Here is a 24,250-nt window from a genome sequence, read left to right as displayed (position 1 = left end):
GGTCTTGTACCAAATAGGGCTATGTTCTGTAACCCCCCACCATACCTTGTCACAACACAACTGATTGGCTCAAATGCATTAAGAAGGCACACCTGTTAATTTAAATGCATTCCAGGTGACTACTTCATGAAGCTGGTTGAGAGAATGCCAAGAGTGTGCAAAGCTGTCATCAAGGCAAAGGGTGGCTATTTGAAGAATCTCAAATATAAAATATTTGGATTTGATTAACACTTTTTTAGTTACTACAAAAAGTTAAAGAATTTAACGAAGTTAAAGAAAGGGACTAAAATCTAACTTTAAATGCACTTTAAATGAAGTTTGATTTGATTTAGTCTTATTCTTTAACTTCGATTTTTGGTTGAAATGGAGATGTAAATCCAACATATTCAGTATTATCTTTAAGATTACATTTGATTGAAACCAAAGATTGAAACCTTAGGCTTATATGTATTGTCTATTTTTAGTTGAAATTAAACAATAGCTGTTGGTTGATAACTTCGCAAATGACTTATAGAGAGAGTATGGTTACATTTCATTTGCAATGTTAAACCTATCCTTTGGAATGAATTCAATAGCAACAGTGAATCTATTAAGAGATCTCTCAAATATAGTTCTGACAATAGCACATTGGTTATAGTCATTGACACATATCAAAGCTAAGCAACGCTGGTTTTGGTTTAAATCCTGCTGATAGTGGATATAATGTTGAAGATCTGACATTGTTTTAAAGGTACAAATTCAACATATTCTATACAAGGTTTGTCTATGATGAATATTGGTTACCATGATGATACAATTATGTGGTTGAAATTTCCACCTGAAAACAACAATTGAGGACTTTTTGCAAATTCAATGTGCACAAAATTACCAAAAGTATGTGGACACGTGTTCGTCAAACATCTCATTCCAAAATCATGGGCGTTGGTCCCCCTTTGCTGCTATAACAGTCTCCACTCCTCTGGGAAGGCTTTCCACTAGATGTTGGAACATCGCTGCGTGGACTTCCATTCAGCCACAAGAGCACTAGTGAGGTTGGCCGCTGATGTTGGGCAATTAGGCCTGGCTCGCAGTCGGCGTTCCAATTCATCCCAAAGGTGTTCGATGGGGTTGAGGTCAGGGCTCTGTGCAAGCCAGTCAAGTTCTTCCACACAAACCATTTCTGTATGAACCTCGCTTTTTGCACAGGGGCATTGTCATGCTGAAACAGGAAAGGGCCTTTCCCCCGAACCATGAAAAACAGCCTCTCTCCATTCTTCCTTCTCCACCTAACTGTAGATGGTGAAGCGTCATTCATCACTCCAGAGAACGGGTTTCCACTGCACCAGAATCCAATGACGGCGAGCTTTACACCACTCCAGCCGATGCTTGTCATTGCGCATGGTGATCTTAGGCTTGTGTGCGGCTGCTCAGCCATGGAAACCCATTTTAAGAAGCTCCTGATGGAGCGCTACGCGCTTCAGCACTCCCATTCTATAAGCGTGTGTGGCCTATCACTTTGCGGCTGAGTCGTTGTTGCTCCGAGACGTTTCCACTTCACAATAACAGAACTTCCAGTTAACCGCGACAGCTCTAGCTGGGTAAAAATTTGATGAAATTACTTGTTGGAAAGGTAGCATCTTAGGACAGTGCCACGTTAAAAGTCACTGACCTCTTCAGTAAGGCCATTTTACTGTCATTGTTTGTCTATGGAGATTGCATGGCTGTGTGCTCGATCTTATACACCTGTCAGCAATGGATGTGGCTGAAATAGCCAAATCCACTAATTTGGTATGTTCACATACTTTTGCATATATAGTGTATTTTCCACATACTGTAGATTCCACGTCACAATATGTTGCAAATTACATTGAAACAATGTTGATTCAACCAGTTTGTACCCAGTGGGTTGTGTGTTTGTGTAAGCTTAATACAAGGTAAACACAGGAAGTGCAGATTTGCCTACCACACTATAGCAGTAGATTAAAAAAGACCTGATTAGTGCAGTGAATGTGAGTGGGAGGGTAAATGGATTGCCAATCAAGCCAGCTGTGGATTGCCTGTTATCGGCCAGCTGTGGACTGTAGTGATTTAAATGCAAATACAATGTTGCTAATCTTAGGCCTGGTTACAAGTGGAAACGTCCCCAGCACCATGTAGAAGAGAAGACAAGAATCCCCCCATGCGTAATGGTATTAATTGGCACCTTGGTCCTAGTGGCACGCAGCCCCTCTATTAGACTGAGAACACAAGACACTGAGCTCCTCCCTCACAGGCCTCACTGTGACAATGGCACTGCTCTGAGTGTGTCACTGCTCTGTGTCACAGTGCCGTGCCACACTCACACTGGAAAGAGTGAGTTCATCCATATAATTTACAGTATTTAATTGTGTCTGATTACATCCATTTCTGTAACCTTGACTTGAGCTTCAGATTACTAGAATAATTGCTAGATTTAAGATCTACAGATGCCAGAATACACTGACAATATTTTGCGAAAGCAGCAGTTACTTTTCCTGGGGTCCACACAAAACATAAAACATGACACAATACATTAATAGACAAGAACAACTCAAGGACAGAAATACATCTATTTCAAAAAGGCACAAGTAGCCTACATATCAGTACATACACACAAACTATCTAGGTCAAATAGGGGAGAGTCATTGTGCTTTGAGGTGTTGCTTTATCCTTTTTTTTAACCAGGTTTGCTGTTCATTTGAGCAATATGAGATGGAAGGGAGTTCCATGCAATAATGGCTCTACAGGATATAATACTGTACGCTTTCTTTATTTTTTTCTGCATTTGGGGACTGTGAAAAGACCCCTGGTGGCATTTCTGGTGGGGTAAGTGTGTGTGTCAGAGCTGTGTGTAAGTCAGTGGCGGTCGGTGCCGTTTAAGATGAGGGAGGATGCTACATATTTTTTATGAACATGGCCTTATTTATATTACAGCATATTGGATGACTGTCATTCATATTCCATTCACCTAGCTCAATGCAACATCGGTTAGGCTACTACATGATACTCAAATTTTCCCTGTACCCATCATGAGGTAGCCTACGAAAGAAAATTTACAAAAGTAGGTGCACAGGTCGAGAGAATTTTGAGTAATCAATATGACAGACAGTGACACATTCAATACCACATTGCACACTCTTGCCTGAATCTAGCTGACCTAGGGTATAATCATTAGTCCAACAACATTAGTCCAAGAGTTTCTATTGGACAAATTTAGGTATGTTTATCCCCGTTGTGTTTTTCAGCCGATTCGGTGCTATGAATACACACCTGATCACATGCAAACACAGTTCACTTTCATACGAGACACATACAAACAGCTTGTTGTATTTATAATTCCTTCCAGCATCTATCTGGAAGGCAGGGTAGCCTAGTGGTTAGAGCGTTGAACTAGTAACCGGAAAGTTGCAAGTTCAAATCCCCAAGCTGACAAATCTGTCATTCTCCCCCTGAACAGGTGGTTAACCCACTGTTCCTAGGCTGTCATTGAAAAAAATAATTTGTTCTTAACTGACTTGCCTAGTTAAATAAAGGTAAAATAAAAAAATCTATGCACTCTCCTCCTCTGACATTTTCCGTTCGCTTGTGGACTTCAGTGCAGAACACATTGCTCTCTATGCCTTAGCTAGCCATTTTGTTCTACCTCCCACACATGCAGTGACCTCACCTGGTTTAAATGTTGTCTCTAGAGACAAAACCTCTCTCATCGTCAATCAATCACTAGGTTTACCTCCACTGTATTCACATTTTACCATACCCTTGTCGGAAAATTATGCCTTGAATCTATTCTTCCACGCAAAGAAACCTGCTCCTTTTACTCTCTGTTCCGAACGCACTAGACGACCAGTTCTTATAGCCTTTAGCCGTACCCTTATCCCACTCCTCCTCTGTTCCTCTGGTGATGTGGAGGTTAATCCAGGCCCTGCAGCGTCTATCTCCACTCCCATTCCCTAGGCGCTCTCATTTGTTGACTTCTGTAACTGTAAAAGCCTTGGTTTCATGCATGTTAACATTAGAAGCCTCCTCCCTAAGTTTGTTTTATTCACTGCTTTAGCACACTCTGCCAACCCAGATGTCCTAGCCGTGTCTGAATCCGGGCTTAGGAAGGCCACCAAAAATGCTGAAATTTCCATCCGTAACTATAACATTTTCCGACAAGATAGAACTTCCGAAGGGGGCGAAGTTGCAATCTACTGCAGAGATAGCCTGCAGAGTTCTGTCATACTATCCAGGTCTGTGCACAAACAATTCAAGCTTCTACTTCAAAAAAATCCACCTTTCCAGAAACAAGTCTCTCACCGTTGCCGCTTGTTAAAGACCACCTTCTGCCCCCAGCTGTGCCCTGGACACCATATGTGAATTGATTTCCCCCCATCTATCTTCAGGCCTCGTACTGTTAGGTGACCTAAACTGGGACATGCTTAACACCCCGGCCGTCCTTGTGGAGTTTGGAGTGTGACTGTTTGAGGTTGTGGACAGGTGTCTTTTATACTGATAACAAGTTCAAACAGGTGCCATTAATACAGGTAACGAGTGGAGGACAGAGGAGCCTCTTAAAGAAGAAGTTACAGGTCTGTGAGAGCCAGAAATCTTGCTTGTTTGTAGGTGACCAAATACTTATTTTCCACCATAATTTGCAAATAAATTCATTAAAAATCCTACAATGTGATTTTCTGGATTTTCTTTTCTCATTTTGTCTGTCATAGTTGAAGTGTACCTATGATGAAAATTACAGGCCTCTCTCATATTTTTAAGTGGGAGAACTTGCACAATTGGTAGCTGACTAAATACTTTTTTGCCCCACTGTATAAGTATAGTTTTTTCTAAAACTTTTTAATGTTTCACTATTTTTATTTTTATGAAATTCACTGAGAAGCATGATCCTCCTCTTCCTCTTCTGGGGAGGCCCCACTGGTGTATGTTGACTATGCAAACAATTTTGAATTTTCAACACTAATGTTTCTTATAAAAAGAAGACGTGATGCAGTCAGTCTCTCCTCAACTCTTAGCCAAGAGAGACCGTCATGCATAGTATTTATATCAGCCTTATAATTACAATGAAGAGCAAGACGTGCCGCTCTGTTCGGGGCCAGCTGCAGCTTTACTAGGTCTTTCCTTGCAGCACTCAACCACACGACTGGACAATAATCAAGATAATACAAAAGTGTCTTGCTTTTTGGAGCATGTCTTTGTTTGGTAGGACTGTCTTTTGCCTCTGGAGTTTGAGGGGATGAGCCTGTCCGCTGGAGGGGCCCCTCACTCAGATATGAAAATGCGTAATGCATTCGCAAACAAGGGTGCCTATTTCGTCACATATACACTTCGGTTAATTACAAGTGAAAACTATATAGGTCATGCGTGCATATCATGAATCCTACCCTTGATATGCCCTTCTGTCACCTCGTTGTCAATGTGTTATTAATCATTAGCTAAAATAAATGTTATTAACGTGACCAAACATAATGTGTCCAGAAAGAACACATACTTTTGGCTACTCACCCTTGCTCAGCATTGGGGGAAAATGTGGAAGACATTTTACCTATTGCAATGTCAACCATAACAACCCAATCAATATGTCCTAACAGCTCGCAGTAACTATTAAGTCTGTTAAATCCGATTAGTGTCTTCCACCTTCTTGTTGGAAATGCCTGAGTCTCTCTCGGATGTGAACGTCCTCTCAATGAGGTGATTTCCTTCTTTTTCTGTGACTCTGCTCGCCGACAACGATCTATGGGATGGCCTGCTCTAGTCTTTCCGGTGAAGGCGCCTTTCTTCTTGTGGTATACTCCACTGGGATGCCCTTGACTTCAGGTCGTCAGCCGCCTCGTCTGCATGCTCGTATGTAACCTGGCCATTATCCAGAAATACCGGCATTTTTTGCCAGGAATGGTTTTTGGAAGCGAATACCTTTCTCTTTAAGTATCTCACCCGCGTAGTCATGATCAAAGAACACTCGTTGGCCTTGGAAGTTAACAGGCTTTTTCCTGGCTGCACGTAAGACTTTCTCTTTGATGGAGAATTTTAGGAACCGTAGTACTATGGATCTTGGTGGGACGTCGCTGGAAGGTTTTGAGGCCAGAGCTCGGTGTGGTCTCTTGATTCCCAGGTCAATGTCGTCTTCAAGTATTTCTTTGAATAGACCCTTCACAAATTTGTGCATAGAGTCTTTTTCTGCACCTTTTGCTACAGAATAAAGTCTAAGGTTGTTTCGACATGAAAATTAAAAATCATACAATGTGATTTTCTGGATTTTTGTTTTTAGATTCCGTCTCTCACAGTTGAAGTGTACATATGATAAAAATGACAGACCTCTACATACTTTGTAAGTAGGAAAACTTGCAAAATCGGAAGTGTATCAAATACTTCTCCCCACTGTATATGGTTGAATGATCAGTATACATGGACACACATACTTTTGTTTAGTAGCAGTTCATTGGTCAAAATAGAAAATGGTAGAGGGTCTAGAAAGCTGCCCTGCGGTACACCACACTTTACATGTGTGACATTAGAGAAGCTTCCATTAAAGAAAAGTTATATTAGAATAATAGCTCTGAATCCACGATATGGCAGAAGTTGAAAAACCATAACATATAGTTGAAGTCGGAAGTTTGCATATACTTAGGTTGGAGCCATTAAAACTCGTTTTTCAACCACTCCACAAATGTCTTGTTAACAAACTATAGTTTTGGCAAGTCGGTTAGGATATCTACTTTGTGCATGACACAAGTAATTTTTACAACAATTGTTAACATTTCACTTATAATTCACTGTATCACAATTCCAGTGGGTCAGAGGTTTACATACACTAAGTTGACTGTGTCTCTAACAGTTTTAGAAACTTCAGAGTGTTTTCTATCCAATGCTACCAATTATATGCATATCCTAGCTTCTGGGCCTGAGTAACAGGCAGTTTACTTTAGGCACCTCAGTCATCCGAACTTCCGAATACTGCCCCCTAGCCTTAAGAAGGTCTTACAGTCAGTTTCTTAACAGGTGCATGTTTATAAATAATTGGAAGAAGCAATTTCATAAATTCATCAAGTGCAATGTCTGGATGCTCATTATTAATCACATCAATCACATTTTTGACATCATCCACATAAGAGTCACTGCAAAATCTTTTGTATGATCTCTTATACACTAGTTTAGCTTTATACACTCTTTTAGGCCCAGGTTTTGGAACTTTGTCTTTCTTGGATATAGCCACTATACTGTGGTCACTGCATCCAATGGGTATGGATACAGCTTTAGATCAAAGTTCTACAGTATTAGTAAAAATGTGATCAATACATGTGGAGGATCTTGTTCTTGTAGTGTTTGTAGACACCCTGGTAGGTTGATTAATAACCTGAAACAGATTACAGGCAGTGGTTACAATGATAAGCTTCCTCTTAAGTGGACAGCTTGATGAAACCAGTCAATATTCAGATCCCCAAGAAAGTAGACCTCTCACATACACTATATGTTTGTCTGTTGCCAGTTCGTCTTGTTTGTCAAGTCAACCAACCTTTTGTTTCTCAGCTCCTGCTTTTCCCCAGTCTCTCTTTTCTCGCCCTCCTAGTTTTGACCATTGCCTGTCCTGACTCTGAGTCTGCCTGCCTGACCACTCTGCCTGACCCTGAGCTTGCCTGCCGTCTGGTGCCTTTGCCCCTACTCTGGATTACCGACCCCTGCCTGCCTTGACCTGTCGTTTGCCTGCCCCTGTTGTTGTAATGAACATTGTTACTTCAACACGGTCTTACCTGAGTCTTACTTGAAACGTGATACTATCAAGCATTTCACATATTATTATTAAGATACTGACTGTTAGCACTTTGTGGCCTATACCAACACCCCAAAAGAGAAGGTTTTTGATGTGCCAAGTGAACCTGCAACCACAACACTTCAATAAAACTTGACATAAGATATTTTTTAAGCATTACAGGGATTTGGCTCTGAATATATACAGCAACACTTCCCCCATAAGCATTCCTTTCTCTTCGATAGGCGTTATTTCCCTGTATTGCTACTGATGTATCATCAAATGAATTATCTAAGTGAGTCTCAGAAATGGCTAATTATGAATGTTATCTGATGTTAGCAAGTTATTGATTTCATTAACCTAATTTCTAAGGCTACATATATTAAAATGGGCTATTTTCAGCCCTTTCCTGGGTAGCTTATCATAATATGGAAAAGAGCAAACAAAGCAAGAGAAAAAATATACATTCAGCAGTCCATTAATCAGTTGGTGTGTGTAAGTAAGTATGAGTGTGTGCTGCAGGGTTGAAACTACGAACCCATTGGCTTGGCTCTCTCATCCCTTCCAGGCTTTTGGGAGGGAGGGTAGACAATGAGCCTGTCATAGCGGATGTAAGCAATGTCCCCACGCGCTCTGGCAGCTTTCATGGCTGGGATAAGTTATTTCCTCTTCTGGCACAGAGCTTCGTGATAGTCCTCATTGAGGAAGATATACCGTGCATTCAGAAAAGTATTCAGACCCCTTGTCTTTTTCAATTTTTTTCCAATTACAGCCTTATTCTAAAATTAATGAAATAGTTTTTTCCTCTCATCAATGCACACACAATACCCATTTTTTTGCTATTTATAAAAAATTTAAAACTGAAATATCACATTTACGTAAGTATTCAGAACCTTTACTCAGTACTTTGTTGAAGCACCTTTGGCAACGATTACAGCCTTGAGTATTCTTGTGTATGACGCTACAAGCTTTGAACACCTGTATTTGGAAAGTTTCTCCTATTATTTTCAGCAGATCCTTTCAAGCTCTGCCAGGTTAGATGGGGAGTGTTGCTGCACAGCTATTTTTAGGTCTCTCCAGAGATGTTCGATCAGGTTCACGTCCGGCATCTGGCTGGGCCGCTCAAGGACATTCAGACTTGTCCTGAAGCCACTCCTGCGTTGTCTTGGCTGTTAGGGTCGTTGTCCTATTGGAAGGTGAACCTTCGCACCAGTCTGACGTCCTGAGCGCTCTGGAGCAGGTTTTCATCATGGATCTCTCTGTACTTTGCTCCGTTCATCTTTACCTCGATCCTGTCTCCCAGTCCCTGCCGCGGAAAAACATCCCCACAGCATGATGCTGCCACCACCATGCTTCACCGTAGGGATGGTGCCAGGTTTCCTCCAGATGTGACACTTGGCATTCAGGCCAGAAAATCTTGTTTCTCATGGTCTGAGAGTCTTTAGGTTCCTTTTGGCAAACTCCAAGTAGGCTGTCATGTACCTTTTACTGAGGAGTGACTTCCTTCTGGCCACTCTACCGTAAAGGCCTGATTGGTGGTGTACTGCAGAGATGGTTGTCCTTCTGGAGAGTTCTCCCATCTCCACAGAGGAACTCTAGAGCTCTGTCAGAGTGACCATCAGGTTCTTGGTCATCCCCTTGACCAACGCCCTTCTCCCCCGATTGCTCAGTTTGGCCAGGCGGTCAGCTCTAGGAAGATTCATGGTGGTTCCAAACTTCTTCCATTTAGGAATGATGGAGGCCACTGTGTTTTTGGGGACCAATGCTGCACAAATGTCTTGGTACCCTTCCGGGGGATCTGTGCCCCGATACAATCCTGTCTCGGAGCTGTATGGACAATTCCTCCAACCTCATGGCTTGGTTTTTGCTCTGACATGCACTGTCAACTGTGGGCCCTTATATAGACAGGTGTGTGACTTTCCATCATGTCCAATCAATTGAATTTACCACAGGTAATTTGTAGAAACATCTCAAGGATGATCAATGGAAACAGGATATACCTGAGCTCAATTTTGAGTCTCATAGCAAAGGGTCTGAATACTTATGTAAATAAGGTATTTCTGTTTTTATTTTTAATATATTTGCATACATTTAAAAAAAAGTTTTCGCTTTCTCATTAGGGGGTGTTGTGTGTAGATAGCAGAGGAAAATTATTTATTTAATATTATTTATTTAATCAACAACATTTTGAAAAAGTAAAGTGGTCTGAAAACTTTCAAAAGGCACTGTATGCTCCTCTCAAGTTCTTTGCTCTTTCCAGAACAGCTATTCTTGAACCTCAGGAACGTGACCTCTTTCGGCCTGGGCCTGTCACCTGGGCCGGTGGTGGGTTGTGCGTAGTTTAAATTATCCTTCACCTGTAATAGAGAGACACCACTGTCCTCAACGGTGCTCCTGATGGCTTTGGTCTTTGTCATGGTAGCAAAGTAGGTTACGCTCTTACTCCCCGCAGTTCCAGACAGGGCAGGTTGCAGGGAAGATTGAAAACAACAAATCATTAAAATCCAGACAGAAATATATTTACACAAGAAGCAATCTAATATCACACAGTCAAAACTCTCCGTCGTTTAGTTAAGTTCACCAAGCCCGGGACAATCCACGGTCCCAGCCACAATGGCTAACCGTATCACGGGCTGCTTTCTAGCCCTCAAGAAAATCCTGCTAACTTGTTTGTTTTAAACTCTAGTCTGTGCTTTGTTCCTCTGTCTTCAGGGACATTGTGACATGAATGATTTGGACCTGCTTCACCTCCATCCAGATCTGGCTGTGTATCAGCGCTGACTTATGACCCGTGCTGCAGACTGAGACATGTTTATGGCAGAGCTTTGAAAAGTGGGGCAATTCAATCCCTGACTCTAGGCAGGATTTACAGCTGTGTCTGAGAGTAGAGGAGAGAAGAGACGGATGTGACGGAGCGGGACGGTGCAGGGGTGTCCACACAGACAGGACAGACAGACAGGACAGACAGCTATCACAGCTAGCAGGCCCATTGTTCTTCCTGGGCTTTATAGCCAGGCAGCTATTTTAAAAAGGCTCCTAATGGGAGAGTTTCTCAGTTTCCGTCCTGTCACAGCATCAGCAAAGAAACTAGCACTGGCAGAGCCGACAGAGCCATAATGAGGGGAAGAGGAGTAAGTAATGGGAGCCCATGGTTAGTGTCACATTTAGGAGTGAGCAGGAGGAGTTCACAGATGAGGGCTGACTGTACTTTGAGTGTGCCGTGGGTCTGGTCACAGCTCCATGAAGGAGTGACTGTGTTAATCAGACATTCAGTCTGTTGGTTCTCTTCACCATGTGATTCGGGTGCTGTGCTGATCTGTTCACACACTATTATTATCTCAGGCTGACGTAAGAGAGGGTGTTCCGTGACAATGTGGCTCTGGAATGAGCTGGCCAGAGGCAATGCTTTACTGAACCTAAGGGAGGATCCCTGACAGTGTAGGCTTCTATCATTCAGCCGTCACGCACACACGCCCATGCCCACATATGCTCACACATACGCACACACGCACACACACACACACACACCCACAGACACACTCAAACACACACACACACACACCCACATACACACTCAAACACACACACACGCACATACACACTCAAACACACACACACACACACACACACACACACACACACACACACACACACACACACACACACACACACACACACACACACACACACACACACACACACACACACACACACACACACACACACACACACACACACACACACAGTCTCAAGAGGCCATCTGCCGTGTGATCCATTGATGAGTATGGACAAGGCAGGGGAGTTTGTGTCTCCTGGAGCAGTGACCATGGTGACCCTCCACTATGTCCCTCTGGTCTGGTCTGACCACCAGGGACAGCATGTCAATAGACTCTGTTTGGAGGTTTCACATAATGCTTTGGGACATCAAACTGGTTCAAGGAGTAAATCATTATTTCTGGACAGAAAGAGTATTATTGACCTCTTTATGTTTTTGTGTGGACTGTTTTCACTTCATTCAACAACATCATGAATTGTGTTAGAGTAGGAAATGGAGTGAACATGTTTTATCTCTTATTTAGGATTTGTCTAGTGAATGATAATCGGATTGGTCAAGTACCCACGGTGAGCACTTGTTGCTGTGCTTCAAAGAGAGGATGAGTGGGAGAGACACAGGGAGAGATTTTAGAGAGCTGTCTGCTCCTCTCTACACAAGCGCACTGGAAAGCTTTTGAGATCAGACAAAACAGTTATGATTTTTAGGGTAGTGTACATTATTACTTGTTAAAGGTTTGGTAAATTGTTGTTAAAGTGTCACAGTTTGTTATATTTGTGAGAGAGATAGGCCTCCTCCACAAACTTGAGGCATTGTTCAAGTTTTGTAAGATGGAGAGAACATTTACTTCTCTAGGAAGAAAGGGGCTGGTTCTCTGTACTGCTTCTCTATATCACAGCATGATACATGATATTTGTATCAGATATTTACAAAATGATTTACAAAACAGATATTTGAAAATTATCTGGATGTTAAAGGTCCCCATTTCTGTCCTCTGCTCTTTGTCACCGTGTATTGGTAATGACCTAAATCAGTTTATACTGTATCCTCAAAGAGAAAGGTGAAGGCAGATTAACCACATACAGAACTGAATTATACTCCTCTTGTCTTTGCTCAGTGTCTCTATGGTCCCCTCTAAAGGATGTAGTACCCTGAACTATAATAGATATGACCAGTATATTGAATTTGATCAACCTTTCTGTTTCCCATCTGGTCTCAGTGGTCAACATATAGTACAAAAAAATATCCAGCCATGTTGTAACTCTCAGAGGACTTATAGGCTATTATAAAACGGGTGGTTCGAGCCCTGAATGCTGATTGGCTGAAAGCCGTGGTATATCAGAACGTATACCACGGCTATGACACATTTGTTATTTTTACTGTTCTAATTATGTTGGTAACCAGTTTGTAGGAGCAATAAGGCACCTCAGGGGTTTGGGGTTTATGGCCAATATACCAGTGTCACGTCTACTCCCGCTCCTCCTCTCTGGCGCTCGTTGTCGCTAGTTTTCTTATCATTACGCACACCTGTCACCATCGTTACGCGCACCTGCGCCTCATGAGACTCACCTGGACTCCATCACCTTCCTGATTACCTCCCCTATAACTGTCACTCCCTTTGGTTCTTTCCTCAGGCGTTGTTGTTTCTGTTTATATGTTTAATGTCTGTACGCTACTCGTGTTTCTTGTTTTGTTCCATGTTCGTTTATTTATTAAATTCACTCCCTGTACTTGCTTGCTGATTATTAGTGTACACGTTACAACCAGGGCTAAGGGCTGTTCTTAGGCATAATGCAACTTGACCATATACCACAACCCCTTGGGCCTTATTGCTTAAATATAGCCTGTGCTTTCAAATGACAAAACTGGAATCATGCAGTATTAACTTCTGCAATGTTAACACCCTTTGGGCTTTGGTTGGTATATGAATTTGAGGATGCAATTTCCAACCAAATCCTACAAGACATGGAATATGTTTTTTCTATGTGGGTTATTACATTTGTATCCTGCTGTAAAGAAACCAGATGGCTCTACTGTATAGTTCTTCTACTGTTTGTCTTTCTATTTACCTCTTGATCAGACAAACAAAGACACCTGGCATCTGCTAAGGATAATTCATATCTATAGCAGCACAAATGATCAACCTGTGGTTTTATTCCCCATGGTGTGGGTTTGTGGGGCAAGCAATGTTAAGGTAACTCACCATTCCCCCTTTTCCTGTAGAAATGTGTTTTGTAATTGTTTTGGAGTCACATTGTTTCACTGGGACACAAGGTATTTGCTGAATTGTCCTCAGGGAGCTTCAAATGGCCCATTTAGGTGAAATTGCGTTTTCACTGCTGTAGGATGCCTTTTCTAACTCCTCTCTACGAAGAGTACATTTTTTCATTATTGGCTGTATTGATATCCATGTTCTACAGGATACCTTAGATATAGTTAGGGTGTTTGACTGTGTTTGACCAAAGTGTTTGGTTTGGGGACACTGAAATCAAATGGGCCTTCCTTAGCACAGGGAGGTACAGGCTTCCTCCTGCTACACACACATCATGGCCTTTGATAGCTGCCCACTACTGGGCTGTCTGAAAGGGCTGGTATCCCTGGGTGTGGATCCAGTTCCCACACATATAAAAAGTGCCCACAGACTGGGTCAATGCAAAAAAAAAACGACTGAAAGCTTCAACTTTTGTTTTTAATGTAGTGGCTTTAGGGCCTGTAGTTGTAGTGTACAGTTAGCTCAGGCCCTCTGGTCCAGTGGGAGATTCAGGGGTGAGGCTGGGCAAGGGCATTCCTGGGATGCATGGAGATACAGAAAGAGATTATGAATGAAATAAAAGGCTCTTTGAAGTCTGCATGTGGTAGTTATGTAATGGAGGAAGAGACTAGGCATTAACTCACCCTGCTGGGTCAATATGGAGTGTAATATAGTAGAGACTTTCAGTTTAGTATTGTAGGCTACTAGGTGATACAGTAACCATTGATGTCAGATGCCTAAGAGTACAATTTTTGAGAAAACATGATTTCATCCTGGCATCCTGGTGTAACATAAGCTATTTTTCACAGCAGATGGCTGCCAGCGAGAGAATGCTCTTCCAAATACAGTATTTTGCTTAGAAACTGTCATGTGTCAAGGTTCTCTGGTACACTATAAACATATAGAGCAACAGAATGAATTTAGCATATTATGTTTCAGTTTCAATTTTTATTGTCATGTGCACAAGTAGGATGAAATGCCTTTCTTGCAAGCTCTTTCCCAACAATGCAGTAATAAATACACTATATCTACAAAACACCCCTTCAAATGAGTGGATTCGGCTATTTCAGCCACACCCATTTCTGACAGGTGTATACAATCCAGAACACAGCCATGCAATCACCATAGACAAACATTGACAGTTGAATGGCCTTACTGAGGAGCTCAGTGACTTTGAACGTGGCACCGTCATAGGATGCCTCCTTTCCAACAAGTCAGTTCGTCAACTGTCTGCCCTACTAGAGCTGCCCGGTCAAAACGTCTAGGAGCAACAACGGCTCAGCCACGAAGTGGTAGGCCACACAAGCTCACAGAACAGGACCGCCGAGTGCAGATGCGCTTAGCACTCACTACCGAGTTCCAAACTGCCTCTGGGAGCTACGTCAGCACAATAACTGATCGTCGGGAGCTTCATGAAATGGGTTTCCATGGCCGAGCAGTCCCACACAAGCCAAATATCACCATGCGCAGTGTCAAGCGTCCTCTGGTGTAAAGCTCGCCGCCATTGGACTCTAGAGGAGTAGAAACGCGTTCTCTGGAGTGATGAATCACGCCTCACAATCTGGCAGTCCAACAGGACACATTTTTTACTTATTTATTTTTTAACATATTTACCCCTTTTTCTCCCCAATTTCGTGGTATCCAATTGTTTAGTAGCTACTATCTTGTCTCATCGCTACAACTCCCGTACGGGCTCGGGAGAGACGAAGGTTGAAGGTCATGCGTCCTCCGATACACAACCCAACCAAGCCGCACTGCTTCTTAACACAGGGTTAGGGTTAAGAAGCAGGGTTAACCTCACTAATGCTCTTGTGGCTGAATGGAAGCAAGTCCCCACAGCAATATTCCAACATCTAGTGGAAAGCCTGTTATAGCAGCAAAGGGGAGAGTCAGGGGACCAAAGGGTCAAAGGGGAGAGTCAGGGGACCAACTCCATATTAATGCCCATGATTTTGGAATGAGATGTTTGACGAGCAGGTGTCCACATAGTTTATCAGTTGTAAAAAATATTACACTATCAAATAAAGTAAAGTAGAACAAAATGGCATGTTATTTTTAGTTATAACAGGTAACCTTCTGTCATTAAGTTTGCAGATGACACAACAGTGGTAGGCCTGATCACCGACAACGACGTGACAGCCTATAGGGAGGAGGTCAGACCTGGCCGGGTGGTGCCAGAATAACAACCTATCCCTCAACGTAACTAAGACAAAGGAGATGTTTGTGGACTACTGGAAAAGGAGGACCGAGCACGCCCCCATTCTCATCGACGGGGCTGTAGTGGAGCAGGTTGAGAGATTCAAGTTCCTTGGTGTCCACATCACCAACAAACTAGAATGGTCCAAACACACCAAGATAGTTGTGAAGAGGGCACGACAAAGCCTATTCCCCCTCAAGAAACTAAAAAGATTTGGTATGGCTACTCAGATCCTCAAAAGGTTCTACAGCTGCAACCTGACTGGTTGCATCACTTGTACAGCAACTGCTCAGCCTCCGACCGCAAGGCACTTCAGAGGGTAGTGCGTACGGCCGGGTACATCACTGGGGCTAAGCTGCCTGCCATTCAGGACCTCTACACCAGGCAGTGTCAGAGGAAGGCCCTAAAAATTGTCAAAGACCCCAGCCACCCCAGTCATAGACTGTTCTCTCTACTACCGCATGGCAAGCGGTACCGGAGTGCCAAGTCTAGGACAAAAAGGGTTCTCAACAGTTTTTACCCCCAAGCCATAAGACTCATGAACAGGTAATCAAATGGCTACCCAGACTCTTTGCATTGTGTGTCCACCCAAACCCCTCTTCTACACTGCTGCTGCTCTTTGTTTATCATATATGCATAGTCACTTTAACTATACATTCATGTACATACTACATCAATTAGCCCGACTAACCGGTGTCCCCGCACATTGGCTACCCTGACAATCTGCATTGTGTCCCACCACCCGCCAACACCTTTTTTACGCTACTGTTACTTTCTGTTTATCATATATGCATAGTCACTTTAACCATATCTACATGTACATACTACCTTAATTTGCCTAATTAACCGGTGGTGCCTGTACATAGCCTCGCTACTGTATATAGCCTCGCTATTGTTATTTTTCACTGTCTTTTTACTGTAGTTTTTATTTCTTTGCTTATCTATTGTTCACCTAATATCTATTTTTTACTTAAAAATTGCACTGTTGGTTAGGGCCTGTAAGTAAGTATTTCACGGTAAGGTTGTTGTTGTATTCCTGTTGTGTTCGGCACACGTGTCAAATAAACTTTGATTTGATTTAATAGGAGCCAAATCTTTCCCGCAAAACTAAGTGATGAACATGTGAACAAGCAGATAATGCACTTTGTCTTCATAAAGTACATGAAATCCCCAGTGAATCAATGCTCAAGGCTTAGCTCAATGTTTGGAAATAATCTGCAAGCTCCAGTTATTCATATGAAATCGAGGTGTCGTCATTGACACTTCTGTGTCTCTCTCTGTTGTCTCTCTATCCTTGAGTGTCTATCACTGGTTCTCTATATTACACCTTGTGACAATTAGCTCAAGTCTTTGCTCTTTGCACAAGTTGATTAATAGATCTGGTGGTGAGTGAATGATTCATAAGACACAGAGGAACAGAGCAGGGTTGGTGTGAGACGAGCCCTCATCAAAACACAAGGCTCTCTCTCTGAGTACTGTAGAGTAGACAGGTTATGGAGCGGTTATATATAGGTGCAAATACACAGAGTGCTGGCTAACATTTCACACTTACCACAGACACACCATCATGGGCAAACACATAGAAGGTGTCTTGTAGAAACGGTGAAGGCACAAAGGTAGGCCTTGGTTACAGCAATCTGTCAAAAGCAAAGACTTCAATGACGCAGCTCCATGTCCTCCCTATCAAAGTAGTCAGTTAGATAACTTCCTAACCTAGATTTGCCCTCAAGAAATGACAGCTGTCTGTCATTTGACATAATGTTCATGACAGGTGCCAATCATGTCATGATATTGATAGTATTATGACTTACAGTATGTCACTGTCAAGGGACTTATTATTGTTGTTTCTTGTGTGTGGATTTACAGTTGAAAATGACACCAGCGAATCATTATCAGAAACGGAGATAAATAGGATCAGTAATGAGTGTGAATTCTGCAGCTGAGGGTCCAAGTGGTGTTAAAAGTGAACAGCTTTTGTTTCCTGGCATGATGCAGTAAAATCAGTGACAATACATTGTTCCCTTGCATGCAGTGGTACCAGTGACAGTGGATCGTCCTTACCCAGGCTTTGTGCTGCTGAGGTACTCCCACACTGCTCTGCTTTCTGGCACAAAGAGATAGCATCCATTCCTTCTGGAGCCTCCCACAGTGTCTTCACTCCTCACAGGGTTTTAACATGCTGGATTATGCTCCTAGGTTGAAAACTTAAAAAACAAACACTGTTGCCTCTGAATTTTGTTGCGTAAATTGTATTTGCTGAATGAAATATTAAATTGTAGGAATGTGCACCATCCACATAGATAAGGTTTGTCCGGTATCCAGATTTTCATACTGTCATACCGTTTCTGTATCATACCGGGTTATACAGTATTTTAATATACATTATTATAAAGCCACTTGCACACATAATTTTTCTATCAATATTATTTTTGACACACAAAACAATTTGGCAACAGCGATCTTGATCCAGGAGGGGATTGAATGTCTCTAGTCTGGGAACCAGTCTCTTTAGCTAACATTAAACTCATTGTCACTCCATGTCATTGCCAAACAGACCTTCTTTTCGCAGTGGTTTAAAATACTTAAGTAAAACTACTTTAAAGTACTACTTAAGTCGCTTTTTTTTTAGGTATTTGTACTTTACTTTACTATTTATATTTTTGACTACTTTTACTTTTATTTCACTACATCCCTAAAGAAAATAATGTACTTATTACTCTATACGTTTTCCCTGACACCCAAAAGTACTCCAGTTACATTTTCAATGCTTAGCAGGACAGGAAAGTAGTCCAATTCACTCACTTATCAAGAGAACATCCCTGGTCATCCCTACTGCCTCTGATCTGGAGGATTCACTAAACACAAATGTTTCGTTTGTAAATTATATCTGTGTGTTGTAGTGTGCCCCTAGCTATCTGTAAATAAAAAAACAATTTGGTTTTCTTATTATAAGCTATTTGAAATGATTTATACTTTTACTTTTGATACTTAAGTATATTTTTGTAATTATATTTACTTTTGATACTTAAGTATATTTAAAACCGAACTACTTTTAGACTTTTACTAAAGTAGTATTTTTCTGGGTGACTTTTACTTTTACTTGAGTCATTTTCTACGAAGGTATCTTTACTTTTACTCAAGTATGACAATTGGGTACTTTTTCTGCCACGGGCATTTCAGCAATCTCCATATGCAGCTGGATTTATTGTGGAGTTGCTCATTGGTTGTTGGAAACATCATTCATATTTTCCATGACAAAATGTGTAGCCTCAAAAATAGCATTACAATTAGAATAAAGTGAAAAACAAACATTTAGCTGCTAGCTAGGCTGAAAATCAAAGCAGAGGTTTTGTGGTTGGAATTGCAGTATGTATTTAGTTTGAGAATTTAGACGTGAGTTAGCAACTTTTGACAGAATGGTTTCGTCTGTACAAACAAAAAATGGTTGCTTAGCAAACGGTATTGAAATCATACCGTCAGTTTTTCAAAATACCCTGGTATACAGTGTAAACGGTATATTACCAAAGCCTAATGTAATGTTCTCTTTGTACTTTATTTATGCCTTCTGTTGAATGGGACTTAACGGCTACACATGTACTGTAACTATGTATCATCAAGCTCATGTGCCTAGCCTACACGTGTGTCTGCCCAGTGGCCACTTTCTCTGTCCACTAATATAGACCAGACCAGAGTACAGCTCACCTGGCTGGCTCCTCACAAATCACAAGGGTGTCTGCCTGAGCAGGAAGTCCATCAGCAGAATAAATGGGGATTACAATTTTAGCTCCTAGATCCCCCAGTCTCCATAACAACTAAAGAGCAGGCCAGACTTGGTAATGATTTGGAGAAGGGGAGGAGGCTCTGTCTGTTCTCAGCTCATCCTAGATGGAATAATATAATTTCTGTCTCTGAATGGACGTGCTATTTTAAGATCTCTCTCCAGTCTTAATTAAAATGGCTGACACCCCAGTGTCCTGACACCCCAGATGTGACTAATCTTCAGGCTATAATTGGATCTATGCCATATTCAATGTACTCTGTATTATTTATGTGTAACACTGTGTTAACAGAAAATGACAAAACAGGGATATAGCAATTTACTAATGTTGAAAAAAGTACGCCCTTCTTTGTTGTTTGAAGACATCATCTGCAGCCGCACGTCATTTAATCTCTGTATCTCTGAATTCAGACCTCAGGTTGTTACTTTGAAATGTTCCTGGAACTAATCCTTAGCATCTCTCTCCAGTAAGTCCTGCTTGCTGTGTTCAGAGGGGTCCCAGACTACATAAAACTACACAAAAAGGCAAAAGGCGAAAATGAATGAAAGGCAAAAATGAATGAGGGAGAAAACAGTGAGAGGGGTGACCATGGGTTGTCTATCACTCCCATTATGGTGTAAAGTGAGCCGCGCTGGAAGTGTATTTAGAGAGAGAGGGATGAGGAGAAAACGGGGGAGGGTGATCTGAATCCCCCCGAGTGTGCACAGCAGCCTAGTGCCACTAACACGTGAAGGAGAGGAGGGAAGGAGTAATGGAGGAGATTGGGAGTACACAGTAAACACATAGGCCTCCCTTACATATCTCTCTTCTACCTGCTGTGCTGTATCTACAATGTGTACCATCCTATTAAGAGGCACATCAGAGAAAGGACAACATTTGCATTTTATAATGAGCTGCTTCACATGTGCTCCAGGTAGCTGCTGTCTGTGGACTGCACCATTTTATCCAGGGGGCTGAAACTCTATGCCCACTGCTTAAAGTATTGAAACTCGGTGATCTTGTTTTCATTCAGCGTTTTAGTATGTAAGCCACAGCAAGAATACAATTCAATAATATATGTATCTATTTAACAGTTTACAGCATATTAGCCGGAATGTGCATTGCCTTGATAGAGCTGCAGCCTTCATTTCCTTAATAGAATTTGTCAGTGCCTACGCAGTGCAGCCAAAAAGACGACTTGTTTTCTCCTGCATTCATTGCCTGTTGTAGACCCTCACACTCCCTATTATTTGTGTCTGCGTGCAGGCACACCTGTGTGCCTTTCACAAACAAGAACCAGGGAAACCAGATTGCTTGAACAACAGTACCCCCTTCCCCTCCCTGCTCCTCCTGAACCTTCTGAGTGGGACACATCTATAATGGCTGGTCTCATTTTACTCCAGTCTGATGGGAAAACATAACTAATGTGGTTAGCTGCACACATGTGACAGATGACTCAGATGATAAGACCCAGAGATGAAGTGCTAGGATGGCTGCTGAATGTTAGCTAAACAGAGTAGGAGCAGAATTACACTAATGGACCATTTCACTGCAATATTGATCTGTCAATCATGTGTGTTGAGTCTCGAAAAATGCTATTTTATTGTTTAAAATCAGGAATTTTCTAAGATTCTAGTATTATCCATGAGTAATAGCCACGAATAGTCTTAAGTGTAGACCAATTTGTAAAAGATAACAGCCTTGATAGACTGCGTCGTGTTGTTTTGAGCCAATTTTGTTCTAATAGCATGAAGGGGACACACGGTTCTAATTGCGTAGGTACATAGTTTAATTAGAGCTAATCAGACTGTGTAATGAAGAAGTGTCATGTTTTCCTGGGGAGCTGATGTGATGAATACACCGCCAACAAGTACTTTATTTGGGGGCACCAGTGCCAATACATTACCCTCTCCCCCAACTGTGGTATAGGTTCAGTCATGACCGGTCCTGGACCTGCACAAAGAAATGTATCACACAATGCCTGATTCAGATCATGTTTGACATTACATTCAGACCCCTCTTTGAAATATTAATGGAATATTAACGGTGTATAAATTATTTAATAATTCCCTGTGTTGTGTGTGTGTTGTGTGTGTGTTGTGTGGGTGTATGCAGGATTCTGGCCACAGCGGGAGCTCACATGAACATCCCAGTGGACCTGCGGACCCTGCGGGCCGTACGCGTGCTCCGACCCCTCAAACTGGTCTCTGGAATCCCCAGTGAGTAGCTTACACCACCAGATGTACTGGGTGTCCATGGATCTGCTCTGCCTATCTAAATCTATACTAGTGGAGGCTGGTGGGAGGAGCTATATGAGGACAGGCTCATTATAATGGCTGGAATGGAATAAATGGATTGAGTCAAACATGTGGTTTCCTTATTTGTTTGATGTGTTTGATACCGTTCCATTTATTCCATTCCAGCCATAGCAATGAGCCCATCCTCCTATAGCTCTCCCCACCAACCTCCACGGATGTATACAGTACACATATAGGTATCTGCACTGGTTCTACTGGTGTTTTCTGGACCGCTGTCTAACCTCAATTTGGAGTCCGTAAAGTTAGTCCTAATGAGTTCTTCTGTTGGCAGAACACATCTGAGTCCGACTGACAACTAGCAGATGCAGTAGTGACCCACTCCCAAAAGGCAACGATGTCTTAGGGGGATTGTTGTGTTAGCCAAAGTGAGAGTTCTGACAGTATCTGCTTGAAGTGGTTCCCACACTTACCATTTACAAATGTTTTGTGCTGTTACTCATTGTTGGCACTTATAACACATGACAGTTGTCTCTTTCTCTATCTTTGTCTGTGTGACCAGGCCTGCAGATAGTCCTGAAATCCATCATGAAAGCCATGGTGCCGCTGCTCCAGATCGGCCTGCTGCTCTTCTTTGCCATTCTCATGTTTGCCATCATCGGCCTGGAGTTCTACAGTGGAAAGCTCCACAACACCTGTCTGCCCATGCCAAATATCCTGGGTAAGACAGAATATGCATCCCAAATAACCACTGTATTCCTTTTGTAGTGCACTACTTTTGACCAGGGATTATATAGGCTATAGAGTACCATTTGGGACTCACCCAGACAGAGAAAGGGCACTTTGAGCTCCAAGCCTTAGAGAGATGCCATCAAGTCTGCAGTCATTCAGGACGCACACTGCTCTGCGTATCAATTCGGGTTGGTTCTGTAGCTGTTGGTGTCCCTTTATGAGGTTGAATGTGTTGTATTCAGTGTATTTATACCTGTACTTGCTTATAGCCTATGCTTGCATTGAACACCTAGCTACATAGAATTGTTTTAAACAATGCGTTAGTATCGTGCTGTGATCCTTCGCTGATGTATACATTTAGGGTAAGTTATCGTAAACATCCTTCAAGCTGATCATTTATCAGCAAGGTTATACTGCGCCTACACAACAAGTGGATTATTATTTTCTACGAGGCTTCCTCAGCTGTAATGATAAGCCATACAAACGTCCTGTGAGTGCTCTCTGCTGTTCCCTCCCACCCGCCCAGTGTAATGTATTGTCAGTGGTCAGGATGACACTAGCTGTGTTATCCAACAGACCTGAAACACACAGTACCAATCCTGACTGCACCTGTAAATGTAACCACAGCCAACATGACTGCCTATGTAATTAAACCCCACAATATAGCAGCTCAATACAGTACCTCGACTAATTGTAAAGTCATAGATGCATGAATCATGTTATAATAAAGTGGGTTACACAGTTCTATTCACACACATGTTTATCTCCTGAACATAATTTGTTATTCAGGTAGTGTGGTCTTTTAACAAGCTTACTGGGGATTTGTTCCTTCGTTTCTTTTACATTATAGGAACTTAGTTGTCACAGATAGAGAAGATGATGAAGTTATCTTTCCTTTTCAAAAAGGGTTACCTTACCTTATCTTTTGTCGAGGTTTCAATATCACTCACAGCTTGACTTGGTTATAAAAATGTTCCTTGGTCTGCCATTGACAGGCTGTAGGGTGTTCACTCACTGCTGTACAATGTGGAATAAAATCTGGCAATTCAAGAGGGTGCTACGAAATGAATGTCAAAACGTAGTTGTCTTTGCCCAATGTCATTATAAATGACATAGAATACACCCTTAGATTGTTTTCTACAATATTATAACCTTAATAGACTAGTACTTGACAGTGTTGATGAAATAAAGTGTTAATTTACTGTGACCATTGCTCGTTTAGACTGTGCCGCTTCTATATTTAATGTTGTGATGTTGTACCATTTGGAGGTGTCTCCGCTGGTTGGACCAATCAAAATCAACTTGATACCTTTGTCATTTTCATCACCAGATCCTTGGCTTTTATTGTCTTCTTTATTGCCTAATTGGCGATATATATATACAGTGCCTTGCGAAAGTATTCGGCCCCCTTGAACTTTGCGACCTTTTGCCACATTTCAGGCTTCAAACATAAATATATAAAACTTTATTTTTTTGTGAAGAATCAACAACAAGTGGGACACAATCATGAAGTGGAACGACATTTATTGGATATTTCAAACTTTTTTAACAAATCAAAAACTGAAAAATTGGGCGTGCAAAATTATTCAGCCCCCTTAAGTTAATACTTTGTAGCGCCACCTTTTGCTGCGATTACAGCTGTAAGTCGCTTGGGGTATGTCTCTATCAGTTTTGCACATCGAGAGACTGACATTTTTTCCCATTCCTCCTTGCAAAACAGCTCGAGCTCAGTAAGGTTGGATGGAGAGCATTTGTGAACAGCAGTT

The 24,250-nt window shown here is 42.0% G+C and overlaps 1 protein-coding gene across 2 annotated transcripts in view; it reads left to right on the top strand.

Moving 5' to 3' along the window:
• cacna1ea (calcium voltage-gated channel subunit alpha1 Ea) overlaps positions 1-24,250 on the top strand; it is a 113,305-nt gene that overhangs the window by 8,305 nt on the left and 80,750 nt on the right. For both annotated transcript variants that reach the window (XM_090235748.1, XM_036978239.2), the window contains exons 3-4: positions 21,613-21,716; positions 22,315-22,473. In XM_090235748.1, coding sequence (XP_090091874.1) covers positions 21,613-21,716; positions 22,315-22,473 — 263 coding nt within the window. The remainder of the gene's footprint in view (positions 1-21,612; positions 21,717-22,314; positions 22,474-24,250) is intronic.

Source organism: Oncorhynchus mykiss, chromosome 5 (genome assembly GCF_057628025.1).
Source record: "Oncorhynchus mykiss isolate SJ-2025 chromosome 5, ASM5762802v1, whole genome shotgun sequence".
In the NCBI taxonomy this organism is placed as follows: Eukaryota; Metazoa; Chordata; class Actinopteri; order Salmoniformes; family Salmonidae; genus Oncorhynchus; species Oncorhynchus mykiss.
This window is presented reverse-complemented; position numbering and strand designations above follow the sequence as displayed.